The sequence below is a fragment of the Chaetodon auriga genome, chromosome 21 (assembly GCF_051107435.1).
Source record: "Chaetodon auriga isolate fChaAug3 chromosome 21, fChaAug3.hap1, whole genome shotgun sequence".
Lineage (NCBI taxonomy): Eukaryota > Metazoa > Chordata > Actinopteri > Chaetodontiformes > Chaetodontidae > Chaetodon > Chaetodon auriga.
In genome coordinates, this window is record NC_135094.1 from 9,582,771 (window position 1) to 9,609,252 (window position 26,482).

A 26,482-nucleotide genomic window follows, 5' to 3' on the forward strand; every position below is an offset into this window, starting at 1 on the left:
TTGGAGAGGTTACGCTCGAGGTTACTGGTTTACCGCAGCGTGACCATCGGCTGACAGCCAATCATAAGTCAGTATATGACTCCGTGACCGTGACACCACGCCCACTGTGGAAACCTCTTCATTGAAAAAAAAGATCACAAAAAGAAACAACACAGCTCCGCACTTCCTGCGGCTGTTTGAAAGGCTAAACTAAAAGACCGGACCTACCAGTTGGTGTTGCACCGTCTTCCTCGTGTCATGTCAGTGTATCATGCCAAGACAATTATTTCTCGCGTATTTCTGGTGTGTATGCCCATCCCCAAATACCAGAGGAAGAAACTGGATGGTTTAGTGAATGTTTCACCTTATTGTTACACAACAAACAGGCCAGAAATAACCACAAAGGTGTATTAACATTTCCATGTGACAAACATGACACAATACCTCAATTCTTATGTTTTATGTCTTTTTTTTTTTTTTTTTTTTTTACAGGCTGGTTTAATTCAAGTAGAATTACACGCTCAAGATCCAGCAATTGATTAAACCTCATAATGCGCATACAATGGCAGAATTTGGAGAAAGATCAGACTCACGCACAAGTAGCAATACAACTGTTTTAAATTCTCCAAATATTACTGAAGTATGTAAGTATTAGCAAAATGTGCTTCAAGTATTACAAAGACAAATACTCGTGCTGTAAAAAAAAGTGCCTGTGGGTTGTTGGGTTATTACCACCAATGTACAAATGTGTAAGAGGTATTGTTGGAGTTAGTGGAGATGGTGCACTTTAGAATGACTTTACATTCCTGGGTAGTTAAATCTACAACTGCTATTTGTATTTTATAAGCTTACCATACTGTATGCTTTGCATGTACAATCTTAATCAGCAAAGTAGCCACAGTGTAGTCAAATAATGCAGTGGAGTAAAAAGTATTAAGTGGCATAGAATGGAAATACTCAAGTAAAGTACATGTATATAAATTTGGAATCAAATACAGTTATAGTTGATTGATAGTTGAATATAGTTGAATAAATGCAATTAGTTACAGACCACCACCGCACAATGCATTACATGATCAACTACAGTTCAGAGGAAGGCTGAGCTCTGCTCACTTGATTCATTAAAAACATTATTTCACAGCAGCAATTAGAAACTTATTATGCCTAATTTAAACCCCAAAGATTAAGAATCCAGAGAATGTAGTGTCATCATCTTCATCAGCAAAGAGCCCATTGAACAGCTCTCCCCCAACCACCTGCAGCCACACCTTGTCCCCCACGTCCAGGTGCAGCACAGCACCCCCTGCTGCCTGATCCTCACTGCTCTGGTAGTTATCCGTGGTGTGGATGATCTTTGCACCATTCTTCACGAGAGCCACCTTCACGTTTCTGGAGAAGACAGTGATGTGGTAGGTGAAGAAATAGGCTCCTGCTGCGGGACATGTGAATCTTCCTGTTTGTGGATCGTAATGGTTCTGTTGATTGTAGATAATCTTGTCGAACCGGATTGGTGCATGAGCTGTTGGGAGCTTAGTTTGTGTTGTGAGTCCCACAGAGAAGGCGCTTTTAGATATAACAAGTTCATCTCCCTTCTCACCCTTATCACCTTTCTCTCCTCGAGTCCCCCTGTCACCACGATAACCAATATTGCCTTTGTGACCTGGAACACCAATTTCCCCCTTAGCCCCTGGCCTGCCAGGGGGTCCCAGTGGTCCCTGAATGCCTCTGTCACCTCGAAGACCAGTTTCCCCCTTGGGACCCTTTGGTCCAGGAGGCCCAAAATCGCCTTTAGGTCCTTGGGGTCCAGGCAGCCCGAGTTCTCCCTTATTTCCTTTCAGTCCAATAGGCCCTTGGACTCCTTGGGGCCCCATTTTCCCAGGAGGCCCCCGTTCTCCATTATCTCCCCTTTTTCCTTTGAGCCCCGCTGGACCAACTGCTCCTGTAAATGGCAAACGCACATTACACTTTCCTATCCTTTTATACTCAGTGTCTGCTATTCAGTACATACATATTCCAGAAGGACATGTAGGGTAAAATAAAGATATGTATAAGTAAAGTATGTGCAAATAAAGTATATGCAGTACAGGTGGAAAAACAGATGAACATTTCAGCACAGGTTATTTTATGTTTATTCTGAAGATACATACCAGGCTCCCCTTTGTCTCCCCTGTGGCCATCATTGCCTGTTTGTCCAATAGGGCCAACTTCGCCTTTAAATGCACGATTCAGGTACGGTTATTATAAATTGCAACACTGAGGCTTGAAACATATGACAATGTGCATAGAGTCAATCTCTTCTTTACTTACCCTGATCGCCTTTGTCACCTTTCAGTCCATCTCGGCCGTCTCTGCCAGGTGTGCCATTGTGTCCAGGGTCCCCTGGTATTCCAGGGTATCCACAAACACAGCCTTTATTTGGGGTTTCTTCCTGTGCAACACACCTGATCGTCAGTAGAAGGACCAAGAGAGTGACTATAAACCTTGTCTGCACCATTGTACCTGATGCAGCCATCCTTCAAAACTGATGTCCAACTGCGCAAAAGTTTTTAGACTAAAACAGGTTCAAGCCAGTGCATAGTTTGCCTTATAACCGCATACTACTCAAATGTGAACAAGCAGCATTTAATCTTTAAACTGCCTTCAAAGAAGTGTGTCCAAGAGGAGCACAGTGGATCAAAAGGCAGCCAAGATGCCAACCAAAGAAAACATAAGCTGGACTAGAACTTTGGACGAGAGTGACCACAGGCCTCAAAGGCATTTCATTGGTCTGACTGTGTTTTTGGCTTACTTATTGAGTCTGTCAGTTACACATCACCTGTGCCCCCTTGCATACTTCTCCTGTCTAGTTAAGGCTAATAATAAGCATAGACTCAGAGTGTATGTGAGGGCCAGACATGGCCACATAGTTTCACATTGGCTGCCTGCAGTGAAGCAAACACTTAAACTTAAGCAAATGATTACGTGCCACCACATCTGTGTTTTTAATTGAGCAATAATATTAGCTGCTGTTTTTGTCCAAGATTTAAAGGACAGCACTGTGATGGGCTCCGTTAATCATTGGATGCTAACAAGCTAAGCTGAGAATTCATGCGTGCTTTTCTCATATGTGCTCTTGACCCCATAAACTGGATCACTGACATAAAATGTGACCTTTTGTGGTCCAAAGCCCAACCCTACCTCTCTAGAATGCCTTAGACAAAGGTCTCTGCTTATCTTAATGAGAGTGCTCTTCAGATGGTATCTAGATGACAAATTTTAGCTTTAACCACATTTGGAGTGGACAAAAGCTAGAGAACTGTAGAACCACAACTATTCCCACTAAAATGTATTCTAATTTATCAAAATATGCCGATGTAATTTTATATTATACTATTTTAGAGATTTAATATCTCACTCAAGGCCAGTCAGCAACGCAGATGTTTCTAGCACACAGGCTTGACCCAGGACTATCTGGTAGAGGAACCCTCATCCTACTCATTATGCTGAGCTGCTGTCTCTTTATTAGATTATGTACAGTGAGGACAGACAGAAGGGATGGGCGCAAGGGAGGAGCTGGAGCAGTAAACCAAGATAAGAAAAAAAGCAACACTGAGCACACAGCATACACTCGACTTCAAGATAGCCAGGTTGCGTTACACAGACACAAATACATGTTGACATACTTTATTTCTTCAATGATTCTTCTCACAAGCCTCCAGATATAAATATATTTAAAAAATATAAACATGACAATACATAAAAGTGCACATTCAAGCAATGTCTTTACCTGGCACCAGAAATGGAAACTTCACTATCATACATGTTGGCTACTGCACATTTACTTGCTTGGACATAAAGTGGACATGTCCTGGACAAAGATGTGATCTATAAAAACAAAAAACTCGGGCATGGCTCAGAATGAGTGAAACTCATTTAGAATTTGAGGCCAATATATCAGGACCCAGTCTCTGTTGTCCCATAACCAGGCACAACGTGAGGTTGATTTGGTTACAGAGGATACTGCAACAAGTCTTCAGACAAGACAGCAGAGACATCGTTAGTCGTTCCATTAGGTTTAAGGCTAAATAATTACACAGGTACAGATCATCCTAAAGCAGTAACCAATAATAAATGTAAATACATGGATACATAAATACATGTAAATAGCATACAACATGCTGTCGCAGTATTTCAGATCTGAATGTTTATAACACTGATGGCTTATTTTGTATAGAGATTTTGAACATAAAGCCTCTATAAGACCAAATTGATGTTGAATATCTTTGAGTTCCACATTGATCAGCTGGACATGGAAAGTGAGCAAAAAGAGTTAACAAAGCTAAAGAGGGAACAGCACACGACAAAAGGGAAGAGAGGAACAGGAGCTTTGAGATGGGGATCTACAGCGTTTGACATCAGAACACTCTGTTTGGGAAAGCAGCAGTTCCAGGGAACTTGAGGTTAACATGGCAGGTGCTACAAAGGATACGAACATTACGACTTTTGTGGCATTAGTAGAAAATTAGGTCTGGAAGCAGGGGTGCGGGTTAGCTAATAGGTAGGTGGTCTACATGATCTGACGGTGCATACCGTAGCCCGTCATACCAGCCTGGGAAGCCCCGCGGTTGCTGCCCATCTGCAGGCCGATCAAACTCTGGCCTTGGCGGAGCTGCTCTTGACTGAACTCTCGTCGATATCCCTGGGCTTTCCTACAAATGTACAACAGTTAGAACGTGAGGCCGAGGAAGGTGAGGCACCATAAGCATGCAACTGCGAAAATGTGAAGCTCTTCTGTCACAGTGAGGTTTTGCTTAACCTGTGAAACCAGTCTCGGTCTCCTCTGTAATGACCATCGTCCTTCGTGACAGCCAGACTCCCCAGAGCCATAAGAGTTCTTTGCACTGCTGCCATGTCCTTTCCTACAGCCAGGACAAAAGGATAATGTTGAGAAAACGGTACATCATTGTAAAAAAAACGGAACGTATATGCATATATACCACTCTAGCGGTTGATGGAGTGAAAGTAATCAAAGGTAAAATCACCTTCCCAGAGGTCTACAGTTTGAAATATGTCAGTGGTTGTGACTCCATAAGCTTCAGCTGCTTGCAGGAACTGAGAGATCTTCTCCATTTGTTTGAAGGCCATCTGAGTCTCCGGAATCTTCTTGATGGGCTCCTTCCCCCTCGGATAAAGGCTGTTGATAAGCCTACAGAGGATCTGAGACAAAGGGGGTCAGAAATCTGGCCTGATCACATCAAACTCACAGTGACCACCACACCAAAATGACAGTTAGTTCAACCTAGTTGTCATGCTGCAATGCCGTAATGGACATGTTTGGTGCAGCAGCTTTCTCTCATCTTCCCTTGTCAATTCCTACTTCCATCAGTGATTTAAAGCACTTCCAAGAATAGCTGTTGTCATGCCCGAAGGGAAAGAGTACAAAAATGCATTTGGATGCAGCTGTGAAAGCTGCTTCCAAATGTGAGAGTCACTGCAAATGCAACGTGTTTTGTCTGTTGAGATACTTGCTGGTGCAGAAATTGATGTATCTGCCAGGTCTAAGATGGATTTGTCCGAATGATTTTTAAAGATTAGCGTCAGCTGGCCGACACTGCGGCACAGTGCAGGGTGCATTTTAAAACTGGCTAATTAGGTTTTACAGTGCTACGCATTTTCAGTGTGGAGGCAGAGGAGTTTTCCATCAAAGAATCCCAGAATGACTCACTACAAAATTTTGTGTTTGCAAAGTCAAGAACCACAACAGTTAGCAATTTAAAATTCGCTCCTTTGCTGAAACCGATTTCTCAAGGCAAAATGGTCCTCTTTTCTACACTTTCAGCTCAGAGTGATGACAGTCAATTATTCCATTTATCATACATCTCAAAACTGATAATTCACTCAGGTAGTATTTACTGAAACTTTCAAAAATAAGAGTGCACATAAATCTGGCTGCTTATTTCAGTTTTTTCTTCTTCATGGGCTCTTTAAGCCTGACAGAGCTAGTATATCTTTAAATAATTCAATTGTATCTTCTATTTTAAGTGCAGGTACAGCAGCCACTCACTGTGCCATCCATCAGCCACTTCTGGAAGTTCTCTCTGCCCGTCTGCGGCTTCTCCAGGTTTCCTCCACACTGTGTAACTATCCAGTCCACCAGCCGCTGCTCCAGGTCTGGGTCGTACTTCTGCTCAATCTTCTCCTGCACCTCTCGGCTCAGTCCATAGCTGGGCCCTCTGTTCGCCATGGTGGCACTAGGAAACACTCTAGTATATGTGGTGTATATAATAAACCTGAAGAGAACAAATGGTACACATGAGGCTGAAATATAATTACTCTGTAACTACTACATTCCTATAATATACCTCTTGTGGTATATTAGCGACTATTTTGCATCCTGATTAAATGGCTACAGAACAGCTACAAGTCTTTTTAGAGATGAAATTTTCTGTTGTCTGAAGAGAAGCCAGGTTTTAGTCTCTCTATGGCACCTGTCTCCCTTTACAACTCAGCTCTCCACCCAGGCGCATCTCTGGAGGCTGTAGCAGGGAAGGGTGTGGTCCCTGGCTGCTGTCCCGAGCATGGACAAGCCCTCTTTTATTGCTATGGTAACAATCAAGCCTGTTTCCGGCACGCTGTCTGCTGGGATGCGCTGCGGGAGAGGATGATTCAAGTATGACCTCCAGTAGACATTCATCATGGCGCAAATGAAACAATCAAATGCATTTTCATGAAGTTTGTCCTCTCACAAAGCATGCATTCACACAATGTACAACAGTTCTATTTTTAGTTTAATTACATTACGTCAGTCCCCTCGGCCGCAAATAAAAGCTCTGTGTTATTTCTTCAATTGCTTTTCTTTCACCGCATGTGCTGTTGGGCGCATTACTCTGTTAAATTAACTAAAGTCAAATGAAGTCCCGCCATACTGTTACATCACACTGCTACGCATTCTGCAGCTTTTTAACAACATAAACATTTTACAAAACCAAAGGCAACTGCGCAAAGCTCACGCAGCAGCTGCGACACTGCATCGGTCGCATAAACATTACACACAGTGTGTCATGCAGTCAGAGCAGTTTTAGTCAATAAAGACTACGTGCACTTACTGAAGAGGAGAGAGCGGCGAGATGCGTCCGTGTCACCGTGCTTCAGTTCCGCTGAGCTGGGCAGGGCTGAGGATGCTGATCTGCTGAAGCATCCATGAAGCGCAGCGCGGGCGCGTCGGGCCAGGCTGGATCGACTTTGTCCGGGAGGGGCGAGTCACTCGTTTTATACGCCAGCTCCTCCAGGAGGGGTCCCTAGAGGCTCTCAGCACAGAATGCGACGTGACACCGCTTCCGGACAGTGGTCACTGTAGTGCATGCTCGGCTTCAGGCAGCACGAAGTGACGCTCAGCAAACCATGATGGAGCCAAGTAATTTTTTTTCTCTTGTCTGAGGTCAAACCTGGACATTAACCCTCTGTACACTATATTAAAATTTCCCTTTTTGGCTCATTGTAACAGATAGAATCAGTGACTGGCTCAGTGGATGTTGTCTCCCTCCTGATTTGTTATTTTCTGTTCTCTTCATTAAGACTTATTGTTCGTTACAGCGTCTGTAGCTTAGTTTCACTAATGAGAGCCATTTCTCTTTAGTTAATGAATTAGAAAGTTGTTTGCGGTGGACAAATGTTGAAGTGAAATGCTGTGGGTCAATATAGGAAGTATGTTGGCTTATTTTATGCAAAACCACAAAAATGTGACATCATTTCCTGCAAAAAATACGCCTTTGTAAAAACTATACAAACAACACATACAATGCCTTTTTTTTTTCAGCATCTCTTCTGCTTCCGTTACAGCTGCCATGCTGTGCGTGCCCATAAATTGCTGTTTGATTATAGTTTTGACACAAAAAAATGACTGTCTACGCAGCTCAACCATGAGATAAAGGTCACAGCTGCAGTAAAGTGGGGATGAGAGAGTTAAGTGGTTGGTTTCGCACCATTGAGCATAGTGCAGCTAGTGGCCAATTACATGTTAATAATCAACAGTCCAGTGGCTCCATTCAGCAGGCCTCTTTATGGCTAAAGGCCAGCAGGTATAGGGAGTCATGTAACACAATGTTCTGCTAACAAAAATAAACCTGGGATGGCTGTAGCCTACAACACTTGCTGGTTTTGACCCACTATACAGGGCCATGATTCACTGTGTTGACATGTTTGTTTAACTGCTGGGAAATTACGTTTGTTCAGAATTTTGTTTACTCCATCTGGATTTGAAGAAGAAGAAATGCCCTAATTTTGAAATCCTCATCTTATCTGTTTAGTAATCGTGGTGTTGGGGTCTGATTTTGATGCTTCTAAAATTTACAACTTTCATGAAAAACGTAACACACTCACACCTTAAAAATGGTTTCTGTAGGACAGCTCTCAATTTCCTACAATTGTAAATACTTCTAGAGCTTACATATTATGTATGAATTTCATTATCAGCAGCTATCTTAATTCATAAAGACAGTTGTTGCTTGTCAGCTAACGATGCTGTGATAGTTGTGGCAACAGACTGAGACCTGCACTCTTTTGTGCAGAGGTTTTATTGGCCAAAATGGGTGAAAAGTGATTTAAAAAGGCACAGGAAGACTATGCATCTAAGTAAAGAGGGAAGGGAAAACAGTCAAACAGTATGAACAGTGGCAGAGACAGCAGCAACAGCAGACCTAACAAAGGCCAACGTAACACTCCATTTAACAACTTGAAACACTTACAAATGCAACCTGAAGATATACGGGAACGGCTAGCAAGAGAGCTCCCTTTCAATATAGTTTGCACTGTAACGGCATGTCGAAATGACAGATGGAATACGGGGAGAACTAACAGATGGATAAAAGGTCATATTTGGCAGAGAAACATGCCATTGTTTGGTAAATTTCTTGAGGGCTGACTTTCCAGTAAACAGTCCTTCTCTCCTTATCTCAGCAACCTCTCAAGCTCACTCCCCCGTCCCTTCCTCAGACCAAAGTGGTCAGCTTGTCTATGAGATCGTCAATAGTGTAGACCATGAGCTTGATGTCGTCCTTGTCGGACATGCGGTGCTGGCCATGTCGCCGAAGGATGACATCCACATCAGGACTGAGGACGCGTTCTGCAACCTGCATGGAGATGTGCCAGGGGACGTCCTCATCTTTGAGCCCGTGGATGAGCCGTACAGGGCAGGTGATGGGGATGGGGCTCTGCAGCACACAGTGATTTTCTGCCTCACGCAGGAAGTCCATGCTAAACTTGTAATGACCATCCTCTGAGTGTTTGGTGGGCACCGTCCACTCCCCCTTCTCCTCAAATTCCTTGCGCGTCTGCGCAATCAAACACAGACAGATCCAACTCAGAAAAACATCTAAATCAAAACGACTGCAAGTGTCAAGGGAAATGCCAAAACATGTGATATATATGTGACAGTACTATAATGTTCCTACCTCTATAGGAAGAGAGTTGAACGATGTGACGATGTGATCGGCAGCAGTGGAGATGCCCACAAGTGCTGCAATCTTTTCTGGTCTCGCAATGGCTGCCAGCAGCATGAGCCAACCGCCTATACTGGAACCCACCAGTATCTACAAGTAAACAAAAACACAATAAATAGACTGTAAATCAACTTATTAATAAAAAAAATAATAACCTCATGAAGGGCATTCCACAAAGACTGAAGCTGTGTAATCATGGCGGTGGAAGTGTAATGATACCAAACATGTAGTAGCACAGTGCCATCTTCTGGAGAACAGGTGGAACATAAAAAGAAAAATACACTCCATTATTGATTCTGCTGTTTGACCTACTTCTTTAATTGGTTCTCTAATAAATCCATCTTTTGGTTATTTGTTGAGTGAAACTGAGGTTTTAAATCTAGCTTTTATTGCTTAATCTCTGCTTGTGTAAAGTTAAGCTTGATGGCCATACGATAGAAAAATGTTATGTCCCACTCTGAAGAAAAATGTGTTCTGCTTATTCTTGCTTCACTGGGATGTTTGAGCTTCACGGTGCAGAATGACGCCTGTGAAATAAGTTTGACATTAGAGCACTTCCTGAGTTTAACACGGAGACGTACAATCAGGATACTGTGACATCAAGTGGCATCTGCAGTTTTGTACGCAGTGGTCTGCTGGAGCTGTGGAAGCTCTGAGAGGAACAGACCTCTCAGAGCCTCTGCGCACCATCGAGGAGGTGGGTGAGAGGAGGATGTTAGCCAAGCCGACATTGCTCATGGACAACCCATCCCACCCCCTGCATGAGACAGTGGGGGGCTTAAGCAGCTCCTTCAGTAACAGACTGTTGCCTCCATTGTGTAAGAAAGAAGGCTACAGCAGGTCCTTCATCCCAACAGCTGTCAGACTGTTTAGCTCGAGCATCATGTAAAGTAGCACCACGTTGATGCTGTTTTTCCCATTTCTACATCATAAACGTACTGTTTTTTGCACTGCTGTTATCTATGCTAATATATGTTCACATTATCCAGCACATCTGGTGCAATACAATTACATGTGCAATTTTTCTTTTGTTGTATATTTTTTTAAACTGTGCAATACTACAAACACTACTGATTATCCATATTGGCAACAGTATTTTTATAAACTGTACATAGACTCGTGCAATTCAATGTTCTTTTTATGCAACAGCATTTCTCAAGTACAATTCAACATATGGCACTGGTTGCTTTTTCTTAAGAATATTGGCAATAGTATTTTCTATTGGCAGTAGTATTTTTATGGCAATTAGTATTTTTACAGTCTGTACATATTGTACATATACACATTAATTTTTTTTAATTCTTTATCCTGTATCCTCCTTATCTTGACCCTTCTATGCTACTGTTTTTACTGTTTTTGCTTTTCAATACTTTGCTAGCTGTAACGACTTGATTTCCCCAGCGCAGGATCAATAAAGTTTTACATCCATATGTTAAGATGTTCCTCTTTTGTGACTCACATGGAAACCCAGGCCAGAGCATGAATTCTGACACTAAGTCACTGTGTGCAATGAACAAGGATGAATAACTGATAAGTGTCAGGTTCTCAGGAATCTGATCATTTGAAACCTAAAGGGGACCAGCTCAATTCCCATCGCTATTGAGCAAAGTTTCCACAACCTCATTGATCACTAACCATCTGTAACTTGTAAATGGGTTTGATCCTAAGGAATATTTACCTGTGGCCCCTCTGCTAACTCATCCAACACGAAAAGGACATCTTTTTTCCAGGTACCAATAGTTCCTTCTGCTAGCACCCCCTCTGAGGCCCCATGTCCTGTGTAGTCAAACCTGGGAAAATATAAATAGAACAGTCTGTGGCCAAGGGGATCAGAGGGTACAACAAAGGCAAACCACGAGAGGCCAGGGACGAAGTCTTAATCTTCTTTTTTAGACATTCTGAGTACAGTAAATCAGACATATACCACACTGAACGTGGGGACGAGGCCTTTGAGTATTCAGTACCATGGAACATGTCTTTCCATATCCACCCACATCAGAAATGGAGGCTTTGTGGGTCAATGTGAGGTTTGAAATCGTTGGAGGTATTTTTAAAACACTGAAATGATTCATTGAAATTCTGAAAATTAAATGATAATTTTGATTTCCGTGATTAATTGATTTTTATGGCCTCTCACACATTACCAGCTGGGTTTTTGTGTGGTCCCCATCATTGTGAATTAAATCCTTGGGGTTTTAAATCTTGAAATTATTATATCATCATGTCTGTAGAAATAAAAGATCCATCTCAGTGAAAAAGACCACTCCTTGTTATAACTCAGTTACATTCAAAAGGAATACAGCAAAAGACATTTTGTACGAGCAAAACCTGCTCCACATAACCACGTGTTGGCAAAATCTGACAGCAGTATTTAGAACAAACACAATTTCATCTATTATTTATAGTAAGATTAATGGCATTTTTGCTTAGTCACTTTTTCTGCTGTGCCACTAAATGTATTGTAATATAATCATATGGTGACCAGGCCTTTTCAGTAGCAATCTCACAGAAACAGAACCCTTTCATTTATTACCACAGCCAACAAACGACCTTCAAAAACTATTTAACAACTGCTTTATTATCTTTTTATTTGATGTCTTCTTATTGTCTACTTGTGCTTCTCCTATCGCTGATCAAGCAGAATGGAATGGAAGAGGAAGTAAATTGCCTCTCTGCCATTGTGGAATACGGTCAAGGATATTCCTGTTAAAAACACTAATCAGTTTCAGATTGACTGTTAGCAGCGATCTGTGCTGGGAACAGGCACATTAACTGAGGCCTTCTTAGCAAGACAGAGCCAGAAAAACCAGCCTGTATCCAGTTGACATGTGTTTTTCATTTGTGCTCCATGCAGTGCTATAAATGCACTTCAGATCTCCAGCGTTGTATGCATAGAGATTAGCTGGATTATTACTGAGCGTGTAAATCATATTGTTTTATAATTACTGCGGGTGTTTCTAACTTTTTAAAGATTACAAACAAGACTATGGGCATCCAGGACCACTGCTGCACATACGGGATATGTCTACTCAGTGTGTTCTGGATTTAGAATGAGATTATGAGCATGGCATGGTTTTAGCATGCATCCCTCTTCTTCTTCAGTGGTGTATTTGGGTGACTTACCTAAGGTATGAGTGGCCCAGTGACCTACAGAACTCCTCCAGTGATTCAGCTTTCTGCCCATTCATGTTGGAGCCATACCCTGGGAGGAAGACCACACCTGGACTCTTCCCCTTCACTCTTCTGTAGGCCAACTTTGGAAGATCTGGTCGTGAAGCATACTGAACTGTGGACTTGTGTCTCCTGTCTCCTGGTTGACACGGTACAAAGGATTATGGCTACAGCTACACATGTTATGTACATGATTCAATGCACCGTACATTAGCTAAATTAGATTTAGAAATGCTGAATACAGTATCACATCCCATTTTATAGGATCAGGCTTCTCTAGACGCAAAATTGAAGACCTCACATGGGCACCGGGGAAACAACGTGGGTACTTTTACATGCGAAACAAACATACCAAGAATTTAGACGGCTAATTGAAGTGGCAGAGTTTGAAAATAGTACCAGAATCACCGTAGACGGCGCAAAAACAGTCACAGGCGCAAACACGTTTACGAGCCCTACATTTTTAAGACGACGCAGTCTGTGCGCCACACCCCCCTCCCTGCCTTTAAATACCTTTGTATGACACTCAAACGTAGTGAAATTGGTTGAGTCTAAAGCGCAGACTTGAACAAACCTTCTAGACGCTTTGAAGACAAAGCTGCGAGTCCTCCATTACTTAATATCTGTGAAAGTCCTCTGCGGCAGGACCTCAGCGCGACGGCTGCCATACTGCTCCGCGACCCACTGAGGACGTATCGCGAGAGTAGCATCAGTGAATCTCGTTTACTCACAGCCCATCAGTTGCAGTCTATCTGTTAGACAGCTACAGCACAGCTCGTCTTTATGATTTATATAAATTGAATTATTACATTCTTGAATAAATATCATAGATGCATGAATGTGTATGTAGCATTTTCATGTTGTATTTGGTCGAGGGGCAGGTTTTATATATTGCTGAGCAATTTAATCAGCACAATTCATCATATATTATACATTTTGCATGTAAAATCTTTAATGTGCAAAGTCACTACAGCTGTCGGACAAACAAAGTAGAGTACAAGTAGAAAGCAAATGTAACTGCTATATTCTCTCATTTGGAATTGCTTGCCCTTTGCAATCATAAGCTAACATTATTATGACTTTTTAAAAACTTATCTGACTCTAATTTGTGCTAAATCTCTGCACTTCAGTTTCATTTAACAGCCATCATGGCAGCCTTAAGCCTGCTGGTTTTGAGTGTTATTACAAGCCTAAGTAGCCTAGAGGTATTTGTCAATATGAAGTGAGAAACCCTTTAACCGGACTTGGGTGCTCTTCATTATAGTCTAGCTGAGTGTTTTCTACTTGGAATAAGTATATCCTTTACTTAAGCACAGTAGCAGCACCACACTGTGAAAATACTGTTACCAGTGAGAGTCCTGCATTCAAAATGGCTCCTGTGGGTGTTATGCTGTAGAACTGTACACTATTAAATTGTAAATAATGATGCGTTAATGTGTAAGTATCATTGTAATGTTGTGGCTGGTTGGGATGGGGCTAATTTTATGCACGCACTGTTGGGCATTTCAAGCTATAACAATGCATCATATTTTATAGGTTCATCATATGGTTTGATTAAAAATATAATCTGTAGTGCAATATTTCCCTCTAGTGGATTAATAGCAGAAAGTAGCAGAACATGGAAAACACTTAACACTGTACAGTACAGTACTTGAGTAAATGCACTTACTTTAAATCACTGGCACTTATGCATGCATGCATATTGTTTTTGCATGTATTTTATTTTGTATTAATTGTATTTTATCCACGTGGAAATGCAGGCGTCCATCCAGTGCTGGGTTTGGTATGTAGTGGCTAAGCTAAAAGAGGCTCCCTAATGCAGAGGTGACTACTCTTTTGATATCACCCAGGACGATAGCAGGTCAGTGAAACGGCTAAAATAAGCCCTTGATCGGGAATAAAAGGGAAGTAGCAGGAAACTCTGTGTGTGTTTGTGACTGTCATGTGAAGTGTCAGCTTGTAACATGACTCAGAGCGTCACAGGCGGAAGGTCACGGAGCAGCAGAACGGAACGGAAGCGGGAGTAAAAAGCCTATCCGCCATTGTGGAATATAGTGAGGGATATTCCTGTAAGACACTAGTCCGTGTCAGATTGACTGTTGGCGACAATCTGTGGCAGGATCGGACACATCCATTGACGCCCTCTCCACGGACGCTAAGTCGCCGTTTGTAACCGTCAGAAGAAGCAGCTCGTCGTCCGGCTGACCGCGGGAGGAAAAGCGCCGCCTTGTAACCGTCACACAGTGATCGGACAACCCGAGAGACGAGCCAGGAAAGCACCGAAGTGCAGAGGGAGGCAGGGGGAAGCCGTGGACAGTCTCACAAACAGCGATCAGTTTCGGTTCCTGGAGGATGTCTGCGACCACAGTCGATCAGGTTCGTGTATTGACAGCTGATGTGTGCTATAGATTAGCCGTACGGCGAAATGAAACTTTGCCGACAACAGTTTGATCCGGCTCGGTGTGCCAGATCAAACAGGCTGGAAAAGTCTTTGATATGTGATAGCTATTAGCTGTAATGCAGGCCGACTGTATTGCCAAACAACTCTGGCTGTAGCCGGTTGCCAATGCGGCACCGTTTACTAGATGTCAGAGCGTTTGACATCCGGTCAATAACGCGAAGCAACCTGTAAATGTGAACATCCGGGCTGGTGGTTTTAGCTCGGGGTTACCACGATCGACTGTTCACATTTATCCACGCATTAGGATGCAGCCCGCTCTGTGTGTTTGTTTCTTGTTTCCTGTCGTGATCTGACAGCAGTCTCATCTCTTTCCTCTGTGCTGCCCATTATTCCAGAGACCTAAAGGACAAGGAAATAAAGGTAAGGCTTTTAAACAGTGATGTTTTAAACAGCGTGGGCTAACATGCTATCAGTGTACTGAAGTGATTGTGCTGTTAAACTCTTGCCTTGCCTGCAGCTAATTATTAATGCTGCTATTGTTGACTGCTCCTAATTCTGCATTTGTTTTTGAGATCTTACCATGTTTTTCCGATCACACCACTGTGATTAAAAGATGCTGACATCTTGAGCCTGAAATACAATCACAATTTATGATATATGATGATTTAATGTCCTCTCTTTTCATCCTTAGTGCAAAACGGATCAATGCATCAAAAGGATGGTGTGAATGATGATGATTTTGAGCCTTACCTGAGCGGCCAGACAAATCAGGTAACGTCCTACGATGAACCATAATGTGGCCTATGTGTCCCCTCAAACTTGTGGCCAGTGTTTTGCTTCTAACTTCATGTTATGGACAAATTACTTGCCGAGGTGTCAATCACTCCAGTCGATTGTGATTTTCTTTCTTGACACATGTTCCTATAACTCCACACACAATCTGTCTTTAAGTTCTCAATATGTTGGATTATTTGCTGATTTGATTTGATAATTGTGAATATTGTCATTTTGTTTAGTACATTAACTGACTATCTCCTTGTGTCACACAGAGTAACAGCTATCCACCAATGTCTGACCCCTACATGCCCAGCTACTATGCTCCATCCATTGGGTTCCCTTACTCTCTGGGAGAGGCTGCTTGGTCCACAGCAGGAGACCCTCCTATGCCCTACCTAACTACCTATGGACAGATGAGCAATGGCGAGCCGCACTTCATCCCTGATGGTGTGTTCAGCCAGCCAGGTGCCCTGGGGAACACCCCTCCCTTCCTGGGCCAGCATGGCTTCAACTTCTTCCCTGGTAATGCGGACTTTTCCACCTGGGGTACCAGTGTCTCTCAGGGACAGTCCACGCAGAGCTCAGTCTACAGTAACAGCTATGGGTACGCCCCCAGCTCGCTGGGTCGGGCCATCACGGACGGACAGGCGGGCTTTGGAAGCGACACCCAGCTTAGTAAAGTCCCGGTACTGAACAGCATTGAGCAGGGTATGGCAGGGTTAAAACTGGGTACAGACATGGTGGCAGCTGTCACCAAAACCGTGGGCTCACCCCTAGGAGGCACAGCAGGTATGAGCAGTATGGCAGCCAATAGCCTCCCTCCGTCTGTCAGCTCGTCTGCACCTAAACCTGCCTCCTGGGCAGCCATTGCCAAGAAGCCGGCCAAGCCACAGCCCAAGGTCAAACCCAAAGCCAACATGGGGATGGGGGGAGGTGCCACCATTCCCCCACCCCCCATAAAGCACAATATGAACATTGGTACGTGGGATGATAAGGGCTCTCTGAACAAGCCCCCATTAGCTCAGACTATGATGCCCCCACAGCCTCTGGTGCAGCAGCCTCTCCTTGCTCAGCACCAGGCCCTACTGCAGAACCCGTTGCCCCCTCAGCCTCAACACCAACACCAACACCAACACCAGCCCCAACATCAACATCAACACCAACACCAACACCAACACCAACACCAGCCCTTCCAGCTCCAGTCTCTCCAGTCCCCCCAACACCCCCACCCCCACCCTCTGCCCCCTGGCCCTCCTCACCTGCACCTCTCCTCTCAACCTGGCCCCCCACATCAGGCCCTACATCAGCAACAACCCCAGCAGCCTGGTCCACCCCCCAACCGTTGGGTGGCTCCCAGGAACAGGGGTGAGGGCTTTGGTCTGGGTGGGGGAGTCCCACTGAGTGCCTCCCCTTGCTCTGGAGAAGTGCATCCTGTGCTGGAGAAACTCCGGGCCCTCAACAACTACAACCCCAAAGACTTTGACTGGAACTTGAAAAATGGACGTGTTTTCATTATCAAGAGCTATTCGGAAGATGACATCCACCGCTCAATCAAGTACTCTATCTGGTGCAGTACAGAACATGGCAACAAGCGCCTGGATGGCGCCTACCGCTCACTGGGCAACAAGGGGCCCCTCTACCTGTTGTTCAGCGTCAATGGCAGTGGGCACTTTTGTGGCGTGGCTGAGATGCGCTCACCGGTGGACTACAATGCCTATGCAGGCGTCTGGTCTCAGGACAAGTGGAAGGGCAAGTTTGAGGTGAAGTGGGTTTTCATCAAAGACGTGCCCAACAACCAGCTGCGACACATCCGGCTGGAGAACAATGACAACAAGCCAGTGACCAACTCCAGGGACACTCAGGAAGTGCCTCTGGAGAAGGCCAAACAAGTGCTTAAAATTATCGCCACTTACAAGCATACCACCTCAATCTTTGATGACTTTGCACATTATGAGAAACGTCAGGAAGAAGAGGAGGCTCTGAGGAAGGTGAGATAAACACACATACAAACAGCCCTGTCCTCTGTAAATAGCTTGTTTGTATGCATGAGACAGTTCACTTTGGTTACCCTTTGATTCAAAGGGAGGCGAACTTTCCCTGAGTCACTGCTACAGGCTGTAGCCAGACTGTAATCAGCTGATCTTGCACCACCTGCTCTTAGGTGGTAACATCCTCTAGCTGAATGAACAGTCTAGTGTAAATGGAAGTTCCCAGAGGCCTGTCAGCAGATTGGCATGCCACCATTACTCACAAGCAGGTTCAGGAAGCGCTGATTCCTCATCAGCCATCTTGTGCTGTTGAGGTTGCGATGATCTGCCCAAGTGGAGTTAGATGCATAGAGGTTTCCTGAAATAGCCCACATTCCTGGCATTCCGTCTTTCAGACAAAGGCAGATGTAGGCTCTGATCTCTCTTTGAACGCCGAGCCTCTCTGCTCTCCACAGGCTCCTCATGCTTTATTAGTCTTTAACAACATAAGCCCTCGGCCTGCAGACTGGCTGCAATGTGCCTCGACGGTGGTACAGTTTGCCTCAGAGGTTCTAAAGGGTTGATCTGAGAAAAAAAAAAAAAAAAAGTTTCCCAGCACAATACATGATAAAAATGCACAATTACATTTGCTTGTGCACGGATCTGAGAAGCACACACAGCGGAAGCCTGCGCCCTCTGAGGGGAATCTAAAATGTGTTGCCTTGGTAATAACAGTGGTGTACCACAGATGTTAGTCTAAGTAGTAAAAACTCAGTGGGATGCTGCTGTTGTGGAAAAACAGCAGCCAAGGAATGAATAACATGTTATCATCGCTAGCATTGTGCCGCATCCATTCTTAGATTCACTATTATGCTAATCTAATAGTGTTTAGAAAACCCCCATGACCCTCTCCTTCATTTTTCTCCCACTCCCCTACTGCTGGTGCTCCATTGACGCTGTATTGACTCCTCGCTGCTGACCTTGTTAATATGCGCTGGGTTACTTTCTCATAAATATTTCAAGTCAGTGTTTTCAGGCTTCTGAAAACAACCTGTCAGTAGAAAGCCTGTTTCATCCTGCGTTGTGCAGGCGTTGCGCTGTGCTGCTTTTGTAGCCCTGACCTCCTACATGACAGGATCGGCCCAGCTGAGGCCTCACCCTCCTTCGTCTGACAAGGTTAATTGTTCTCTATTGTTTGGCCTGTCCTTCCCGAACTTTGAGAGGTGTCAAACCAGCACAACTACCTGCACTGTAACACCATCCCAAAGTGTTTTTTTTTTTTTTTTTTTTTTAAAGATAACTTTGGATCCAAATGTTGTTGCATGATTTTATTAGCGTGACTAATTTGGCAATTAATACTTAGAGGTTAGTTGCTTCCTTCCTCTGGGTATGCTGTAATAGGGAAGCTCATGTCGTGAGAGGGTGAAAACCAGTCTGCTGCAGTTGCATCACACCAGTGAAGATGTAGTTAACTGGGTTGATTTTCGCACCAGGAAAGAGTTTTCCAACCTGAAAATTCGACCTAAAATCTATTCAGCCAAAGGATAAAGAATAAATATATTATTACTTTCTGTCAGTTACTTTGAATCAAATAATTGAAAGTGATATGGCCTCCAGTGTGCAGGGGGTATACGGTCTGAAGCTAAAGACTGAATTTTGTGAAGGGTTCTGTCCCTGGAGCCACAGCCCAGTCTCTGCAGCACTTCTGGGGATAGAGTTACACCGGGGGCCTGGGTCTCACACGGCTTTTCCAGGGCCACTGACATAGACACCCACTCCTCAAAGAGGACACTGTTCCACCTAAAAAATGGCACAAAGAGTCCGAGGCCCTGTGTTATTTTGACCTCCATGTTTTTTTTTACCTGTGGGGTGGAATGTAAATACCTAATTTGATTTTTGTTCTTGCTTGATTGTTTGTGTTGTCTCTATGTTAAATTGTGCTCATATTGGAATATAATAAGGTTTAAGACCATATACCAAACATCATTTGGCTCTGATCTAAGCCTCAAATGTTTGTGAAACCAGTAGTTTGTAGACAGAAAAGGAAGTTGAACTGCACAGTATCATTATTTACAAAGGTTTATCCAACATGGAACAACACATGACATGAAACTGGTTCCTTCTGCGACAGACACTCAGTCTCTAAGTTGAGCAGTTTAATAGAAACTGCCTTTAACGGGCTGTAACTACAACGTCAATCCCCGGTTGACTGGTGCTTTCAACTCATTACTAGTCTTTGATTTGTAATTGATTAAAATAGTTCCTCCATAGAATTCAAGTTAACGTCTCAAAATAGAAACGCTCAATAAATTTTAAGTAATGAATGAGATTTGCAGAGTGGTACGAATGCGGATCGACACTAAAGGCATTCGATACGTCTCTTCCAAGAAGTGCAATCAATGCAGATTGCCTTCATGAGTGGTTTTTGATCATCTCTGACGGCAGTATAATCAGGAACTCTTACTGGAGGACTCGGAGCTCAAGTGTCACATCTTTGAAGGAGGTCTCATTTTAGCAGTGGTCCCAGAATTCCTTGCTGTACCCCAGAGTTATTCACCTCAGACAGGAAATGCTTCTATATCTAACAATATAAACTGTAAGCAAAAGCAGAAGAAGTGAGCACACCTTTAACTTGCATTTTCCTTCTACTTTTGCCATTTGTCCCATGAATGAAAGGCCAGCTTTGCAGCTCTGATGTTGCGCTTTTAAGCTGGTGTTTATCTTTGCTTGTGTCCCTTGTTCCGATGGCAACCACTGATGATCTCTTCTCTGTTTTTTGTCTCTTGCCAGGAGCGCAATAGAAATAAACAGTAACCTTCAAGCAAGCTCTCCGCTAGAACTGCAACACTAATGACGTAGGACCTTAAATACAAATTTGCCTAACCACAAGGAGGAAAGGCTCTCACAATCTTTCCGCTGAAGATGACAATGTATCTGAACACTTGAACATGACAATAGATGGACTCATCTGTATCCGTTGACTGGTGCATCAAACCCCGTGTTCCTGTCTCACGAGAAAAAGAACGTAACCCACTTTGAAAACTCTGTCTTTAAAGCACTTTCAGTCCTTCTGAACAGCCTCTACCAATACCCTTAACTCTCTAACTCTGTGTTCTTCTTCTTTGATTTTGTTTGTGAGCAACTAACTGACTAACCAAAGTAGTCAGAAGATTTCACCAGGCTTATTTGTAATTTTTGTAATGCCTCAAATGTTTGGGATATTGGCGAGCTTCATCAGCTCCTGCAGAGAATTAAAGATGATATGTATGAATTAATCTTTTACTTGAATCTGTATTCAGCCGTCTCATCCTCCTCAGACAGAGGTTTGGATGATTGACAGGTGGGACAAAATAATTGGGAAACAGCCACAATCATGCCAATCATAGGATGTATCCTCCCCCTACCTGTTCCCTTCCTTTCTGCATCTGTTTCTGTGTACCAAAAGATTACAATTATGCAGCAGGCTGGCAATCACCGGCCAGTGCACATCCTTGTTTTTGTTTTTCTTTCTCTCTTGTGATTCTGTCATTCTGAAGTGCATTTGTCTGAGGAGAAACCTGCTGCTCTGGTGGAACTGGCAGTGCCCTCCTGGGGCCCTGTGGGTGACTGTCTTTGCTCTGATGTTGATGTACTCTACTGTACCTCAGGCTCAATCAGACTGTCTGTCCTCAACAACTCTTAGCACTTTTGGGAGAACCCCCACGTCACCCCTCCTGCTTGGTTTGACTGGGATCCCCCCAAAATTGCAAGACATCAACTGCAAGGATGGGACAGTTTTCTCCTCTAGGTAACTCACTAGCTAAATAAAAATTACCCATGTTTAGCGCAAACCTTGCTTTTGTGTTTTGTGTATGTGTGACTTCTACAGGTCATATCACACACACACACACACACACACTCAAACATAAACTCGTCTCCTGCAGCACGAGCAGATCCTCCCTTCTCTGTTTGCATATGTGCCTCTAAATAAACTAGTCTATATATAAAGAAGCCACAACTTCCCTTTCAGTTTATTACTGCAAAATGTGTTGTTACCAGTTTGAACATATAATTAATTTCCAGGTTAGGATTTCACATAAAAACACAATTCTAAAGAAAATCTAAAAATCATATAAAACAAGTGCGTTGTTACAGATTAAACAGTTGTTTCCAGTCTGTTTGACCCATGACTACAAAAATATTACAAAAAAAATGTGTCAGAACTTTTCTTTTTCCCTCTCATTGATTCTCTAATAACCCCCACATTTGTTTGACCCCTAGACTGGGAACAAGTGAATTGAGATAGGATATAAAGTAGCTAAAACTAGCCCCACCTCAGCCTGCTGCTCCAGTAAAATGCATCACAACAATGCATCAATGTAAACAATGTCAGATAAAGTTATATATGAGTCGCAGGGGCCATTCTGCATAATGAGCACATTCACTGGTAATACTTTCAGTACATTTAGCTGATAATACTTCTGTACTCTTACTTAAATAGGATTTTGAATGCAGAAATGTTCATTGTATTGGCACTTTTGCCCTAGGAAAATTGCATGCAGGGTGCCTTTTCTGTCCATGGTAAACCTTTGAAGAGACAAAAGCACCAGGGTATCGATGACAGGAAGAAGCTTGTCTGGTCTGATGAGTCACAGTTCCAGCTCCACAAACATGATGGTAGACTCAGGATGACTGTAAAAATGAGGTCATACACCCATCATGCCTGGCCACTGCACAGGCCAGTGAGGTACACCTTTGCACAATAGAAAGCATCACAGCAGGGGATCAGTGGATTCAGCAGCACAGTGCACCCTCTCCTAGCACAAAGATGCTTTAGTAACAGTTTGGGAAACATTCAGGTAAAAGTGGTGTCAGTCACCTGGCTGCTACAAACCTGACATCCATTCCATTTTACATCTCTGGGATGAACTCAGCCGCAGCATCCTCTGTTAGCTGCATCTGGCCATTAACCTTGGGCAGTTGCATGAATCACTGACATCTCTGCGGTCAGCTTCTGAGGCACAAATCATGATCCAGATGTTAACAAACAAGTAATGTTTGAAAACAGCAGAACTTAAGCTGTATTTAGATTTAATTGTGGTCATTAAAAAAAACTCAAATAATGAAGATTTTTCACTTAAGTCCATCTCTTCAGTTATACACAGAATGTGAATCTGCTGTATCTGTGAATACTGTTTGGCCCTTTGTTAATCATTTTCTACAGGAGCCTCTTTATGTGTCACAACTAAAGGCAGCTGTTATCAGGGACAAATATGCTCCTCTGCTGCTGGACAAGGATTTACATTTTTCATTCATTACCCATATTTTGACATTTCAGTAAAAATATTCCAAAACATACAGAAACTGAGTTTTTACACACAGAAATCTGTATTGCTATCTTGAAATATAACATGATGACAGAATGTGTGGCACTCCCTTTTTCTGTTGTAATTCCTCTTTAAATGTGCTGTGATAATGCACAAATAATTGCATACAACTTTGCCCCCAAAATAAATTTTCATAATGAGGGTTAGAGACTGTTTTGGCCCAGTTAGAAACTCCAATTTTTAAACATTTCCAAGGTTTGCACGCATTAAGTACAACATGTGAGGATATACTGCCCATGGTATGCATTATGTTATGTTTTCTCTCCTCACAGGAAAGTAAATGGAGTGACATCACTTTGCCTTGTTCTTTATAATCTCTGCACACGTTTATTTCAAACCCTGAAATAAAGAACTTTCCTTCACCGTCTGTCCACCAGAGTGCGCCACCATATCACGTTCTTTCAAACCTCCTCCGCTCCCAAGACTCGCTACAAAGCCTTTCCTGTAAGCAGCAAAGCCCTCTTTCTTCTCAAGCCCTCCAACTCTTGCAGACACAATTATACCAGGATGAGAAGCACTTGTTGTGCTTCCACAGCTTTTTGGAGCAATTAATGCCAGCTCGCCAAGCTGTGCAATGAGAGGTGGAGAGGAGAGGGAGAAAGAGGATGTGAGCTGGGAGTGAGATAAAATCCCCCTTTATGTTTGTCAAGGAGGAAGAAAGAGCTGTAATTATAACATTGGAGGCTTTGGATTGCAACTCCTCTCTTCTGTGTGTTAATTTGTGCATCCATCAGGTTTTCGCAGGCGGCCTTTGAAAAGAACCACACTCTTCCTCCTCCATTTGTCTGTGAACACAACAGACAAAATAAGCAGGGGACTCGCTATTTATTCACCTCACAATTACTAGCTGTGTGTGATGGTGCTGAGATGTACAAATTCTCAAATATGCAAAACAGTGATTTAATTAGGGACCTCTGATGTGATTTTGATTCTACCTCGTTCACTGAATTGATAAAAAGCGCAGGATGATCGCTGCTGCGGTGGTGCACACTGCTGTAGAATAAACAGAAAAAAAAAACCATATGCACAAGCACACTCCCTTCCTTCACTCAATTTCAATGCCTTGTCATGTTGTTTTTACCATTTAGGGATCAGACTAATTGGTTAATGATTTGCATGTGACCACCAGTTAATGTGCCCCTATCCACAGTGGTCAAAGCTGTTCCAAGAAAGTGCCAAGCAAACTTTTCTTTTTTCTTTTTTCCCCGCAAACCATCAAAAATGTCCTTCTGGAGAAGGATTCAGTTGAGTGAAGATGAGAGAGAAGGAGCATCCTCTGCTTAGTGAGCTGAAATGCCTTTGAAGTTTCAGTCACACTGAAGACTCATCAACACATGGCTCAAGGCAAGGTTAGGGCAAGTCTCAGGGTTGGCACTTCCTCAATGTTTTGAAGGATTTCACACTCTGGGCCATGGCGTGTCACTCAACAAGTCCTCACAGAGCATTAGTCCTACTGATGACTATTTCAACTGACATGCTGTTGATCAGAGGGATCAGAGACTTCAAATTATTCTGATATATGTTTGTATACTGTAGGCAAGCATCTGCACATATAGCTTAACACTGCAAGTGTAAGGTGGGATAAGTGAAACGTGTAAGCATCAACAGTGATTAACATAATAGGACTCACAGCTGAGTCCTACATTCAAAGCTAGATTGAAGTTTCAAGGTGCTATTTGGCAGGTCAGGTGAAATAATCAGCAGAGTTTTAGTTTTTCATTTGAAAACATTGGGTTTTGACTGACAGTAATGTCTAAGTTTTCTTCTTGCCCTTTTCCAAGGTGTCTCTGTTGCCATGGTTATATCATTATCTGCGAACTGAAAGTAGAGGCTGAGCATTTTGCCGAACACAATGATATGATGTAGATCTTAGCTGGAGAGCCTGATTGTTCTGCATTCAATGAAAGAGAAATTAAAGATTTGCAACCAAAGGTTTTCTCATTTTCATTTGTGTAATTCTGTTAATGCAGCTGTTGAATGGGGCAAATCATCATCAGATAAGTTACATGTTTTTGATGTGAATGGGTTTGCATGGTTTTATCTAATATCACATTTCATGTTTTTATGTTATACTTGTGTCTATATTTTGAAGTAACCATGATTCAAAGAGGTATTATGACGCACATTTTGGCAGCAGAGTTGTTTTTGTGTCCGGTGCCCACAGGGAGGCACCATCCAGAAAAAAGAGCAGACTTGAACTTTCTTCTACAAAGTATAAAAGCCAGACAATTAATATTTTCACATGTCCCACTTCACATTCAGATATTGTTTAAATGCACATTCAAATAACAGCTTTAAATAATGTCCTCACAAGCTGTTAACAAGAGGAGTTAGTGAAGAGTAATACAAAAATCTTGAAGGTTCACCTCAATGTTGTCTTACATTTTTGCACACAGACTCTGTGAATGATAAACAAATGGAAACTGCACAAAAAAGACAAGAAAAGAAAGTAGGTAAGAAAGAAAGAGTCAAATTAAAGGGCCACTCCAGCAATTTATTGCGCTTCCATAAAGCTGGGTGACTCAGAGGAGACACATAGAAAAGATTAACCAAAATGAAGCAGCAGACATGAAGACATCCTGAATTTCTGTCCCTGGTATGGCATCCTATTGTTTCAAATATTGGAAAGCTTTCCTCAGAACCACAGGAGGCATCATATTTACATTTGTTTTCACAGGCGACACAACACCAAACTGAACTGCAAAATCAGTGGATTGCTCCTTTAAGCAAAGTTCACACTGAGCTCATGCAGCAAGAGCCTGATTCATTTTCCTTCTGCGAAACATGTTTGTGTCTAAATAACATGAATGCACAACCCGTGCACTTCTGCACAGCCTGCAACATAATGTGCATGTAAGTGTAGCAAGACATGACTAATGGACACTAATGGAGATACTTAAAATGTCCAGCACTCAAATTCTACTCGGTGACTATGAATTACTCAACAGGAAGTATGGATAAAACTACATAACTTTGTGTAAATGTGGTAATAGACAACAATTATTACATTTTTAACTGATACTGTAAATACAAGGCGGCTCACTTCCTAAATCCTTCATGTTTAATTGACTTGTGGAGCTATTTTAACAGCAGGAATAACTAATGCGGTGTTTCAGTCAGCAATCTGTAAGAGCACTCTTCATAACTCTGCATTTGTTGAATCAAATGTTGATGTAATGCACAGAAGCAGTGTTCAAAGCAACAGGGAACAATTCAAGGCCCGGGCTTATTAATCTGTTCAAATGTTTCCTGGCAACAAGAAGCACCGATCAAGTCAACACAACAATGCTGATGCTATTCCTTGGCTAGGAAAATCTTCTCCCTGTATATCTCGATCTCTAAGTG

General features: G+C 42.8%; 4 protein-coding genes across 7 annotated transcripts; 1 reads left to right on the forward strand and 3 right to left on the reverse strand.

Moving 5' to 3' along the window:
- Positions 1-328: 328 nt before the first annotated feature.
- Positions 329-2,622, reverse strand: c1qtnf9 (C1q and TNF related 9). The gene is made up of 3 exons (XM_076761350.1): positions 2,287-2,622; positions 2,127-2,189; positions 329-1,918 (listed from the first exon to the last, which is right to left on the reverse strand). The coding sequence occupies exons 1-3, from the start codon at positions 2,489-2,491 to the stop codon at positions 1,149-1,151; spliced, it is 1,038 nt and encodes a 345-aa protein (XP_076617465.1). The 5' UTR covers positions 2,492-2,622; the 3' UTR covers positions 329-1,148.
- Positions 2,623-3,626: 1,004 nt separating this feature from the next.
- Positions 3,627-7,393, reverse strand: tagln3b (transgelin 3b). Of its 3 annotated transcripts, XM_076761352.1 has the most exons (6): positions 7,065-7,344; positions 6,447-6,607; positions 6,023-6,248; positions 5,001-5,175; positions 4,775-4,877; positions 3,627-4,667 (listed from the first exon to the last, which is right to left on the reverse strand). In XM_076761352.1, exons 3-6 carry the CDS (start codon positions 6,200-6,202, stop codon positions 4,526-4,528), a joined length of 600 nt encoding a protein of 199 aa, XP_076617467.1. In that variant the 5' UTR covers positions 6,203-6,248; positions 6,447-6,607; positions 7,065-7,344; the 3' UTR covers positions 3,627-4,525. The 3 variants fall into 3 exon arrangements, with proteins under 3 accessions (XP_076617467.1, XP_076617466.1, XP_076617468.1); XM_076761351.1 differs by lacking the exon at positions 6,447-6,607 and having other exon boundaries at positions 7,065-7,393; XM_076761353.1 differs by lacking the exons at positions 6,447-6,607; positions 7,065-7,344 and having other exon boundaries at positions 6,023-6,350.
- Positions 7,394-7,657: 264 nt separating this feature from the next.
- Positions 7,658-13,317, reverse strand: abhd10b (abhydrolase domain containing 10, depalmitoylase b). Its single transcript, XM_076721564.1, has 5 exons — positions 13,201-13,317; positions 12,579-12,765; positions 11,134-11,245; positions 9,408-9,545; positions 7,658-9,287 (listed from the first exon to the last, which is right to left on the reverse strand). The coding sequence occupies exons 1-5, from the start codon at positions 13,292-13,294 to the stop codon at positions 8,946-8,948; spliced, it is 873 nt and encodes a 290-aa protein (XP_076577679.1). The 5' UTR covers positions 13,295-13,317; the 3' UTR covers positions 7,658-8,945.
- A 1,288-nt stretch (positions 13,318-14,605) lies between these two features.
- On the forward strand, positions 14,606-21,599 carry ythdf3 (YTH N6-methyladenosine RNA binding protein F3). 2 transcript variants are annotated; one of them, XM_076761688.1, is made up of 6 exons: positions 14,833-15,002; positions 15,423-15,447; positions 15,719-15,798; positions 16,077-16,914; positions 16,957-17,792; positions 20,562-21,599. In XM_076761688.1, exons 1-6 carry the CDS (start codon positions 14,979-14,981, stop codon positions 20,583-20,585), a joined length of 1,827 nt encoding a protein of 608 aa, XP_076617803.1. In that variant the 5' UTR covers positions 14,833-14,978; the 3' UTR covers positions 20,586-21,599. The 2 variants fall into 2 exon arrangements, with proteins under 2 accessions (XP_076617802.1, XP_076617803.1); XM_076761687.1 differs by having other exon boundaries at positions 14,606-15,002; positions 16,077-17,792.
- The last annotated feature ends 4,883 nt before the right edge of the window (positions 21,600-26,482 follow it).

Bases quoted from the DNA above. Each gene is read 5' to 3' on its own strand.
- c1qtnf9 (XM_076761350.1), bottom strand. From the start codon at position 2,491: ATGGCTGCATCAGGTACAATGGTGCAGACAAGGTTTATAGTCACTCTC. The intron at 2,190-2,286 runs GTAAGTAAAGAA...GTGCATTTAAAG, and splicing joins AGGTGACAAAGGCGATCAGG to GCGAAGTTGGCCCTATTGGA. The intron at 1,919-2,126 runs GTATGTATCTTC...TGCCATTTACAG, and splicing joins GGGAGACAAAGGGGAGCCTG to GAGCAGTTGGTCCAGCGGGG.
- ythdf3 (XM_076761687.1), top strand. From the start codon at position 14,979: ATGTCTGCGACCACAGTCGATCAG. The intron at 15,799-16,076 runs GTAACGTCCTAC...TGTGTCACACAG, and splicing joins TGAGCGGCCAGACAAATCAG to AGTAACAGCTATCCACCAAT. The intron at 17,793-20,561 runs GTGAGATAAACA...GTCTCTTGCCAG, and splicing joins AAGAGGAGGCTCTGAGGAAG to GAGCGCAATAGAAATAAACA.
- abhd10b (XM_076721564.1), bottom strand. From the start codon at position 13,294: ATGGCAGCCGTCGCGCTGAGGTCCTGCCGCAGAGGACTTTCACAGATA. The intron at 11,246-12,578 runs GTAAGTCACCCA...ATATTTTCCCAG, and splicing joins CTGGGCCACTCATACCTTAG to GTTTGACTACACAGGACATG. The intron at 9,288-9,407 runs GTAGGAACATTA...TTGATTGCGCAG, and splicing joins TCAACTCTCTTCCTATAGAG to ACGCGCAAGGAATTTGAGGA.
- tagln3b (XM_076761351.1), bottom strand. From the start codon at position 6,202: ATGGCGAACAGAGGGCCCAGCTATGGACTGAGCCGAGAGGTGCAGGAG. The intron at 4,878-5,000 runs GTGATTTTACCT...TCCTGGCTGTAG, and splicing joins AACTGTAGACCTCTGGGAAG to GAAAGGACATGGCAGCAGTG. The intron at 4,668-4,774 runs GTTAAGCAAAAC...GTACATTTGTAG, and splicing joins GACCGAGACTGGTTTCACAG to GAAAGCCCAGGGATATCGAC.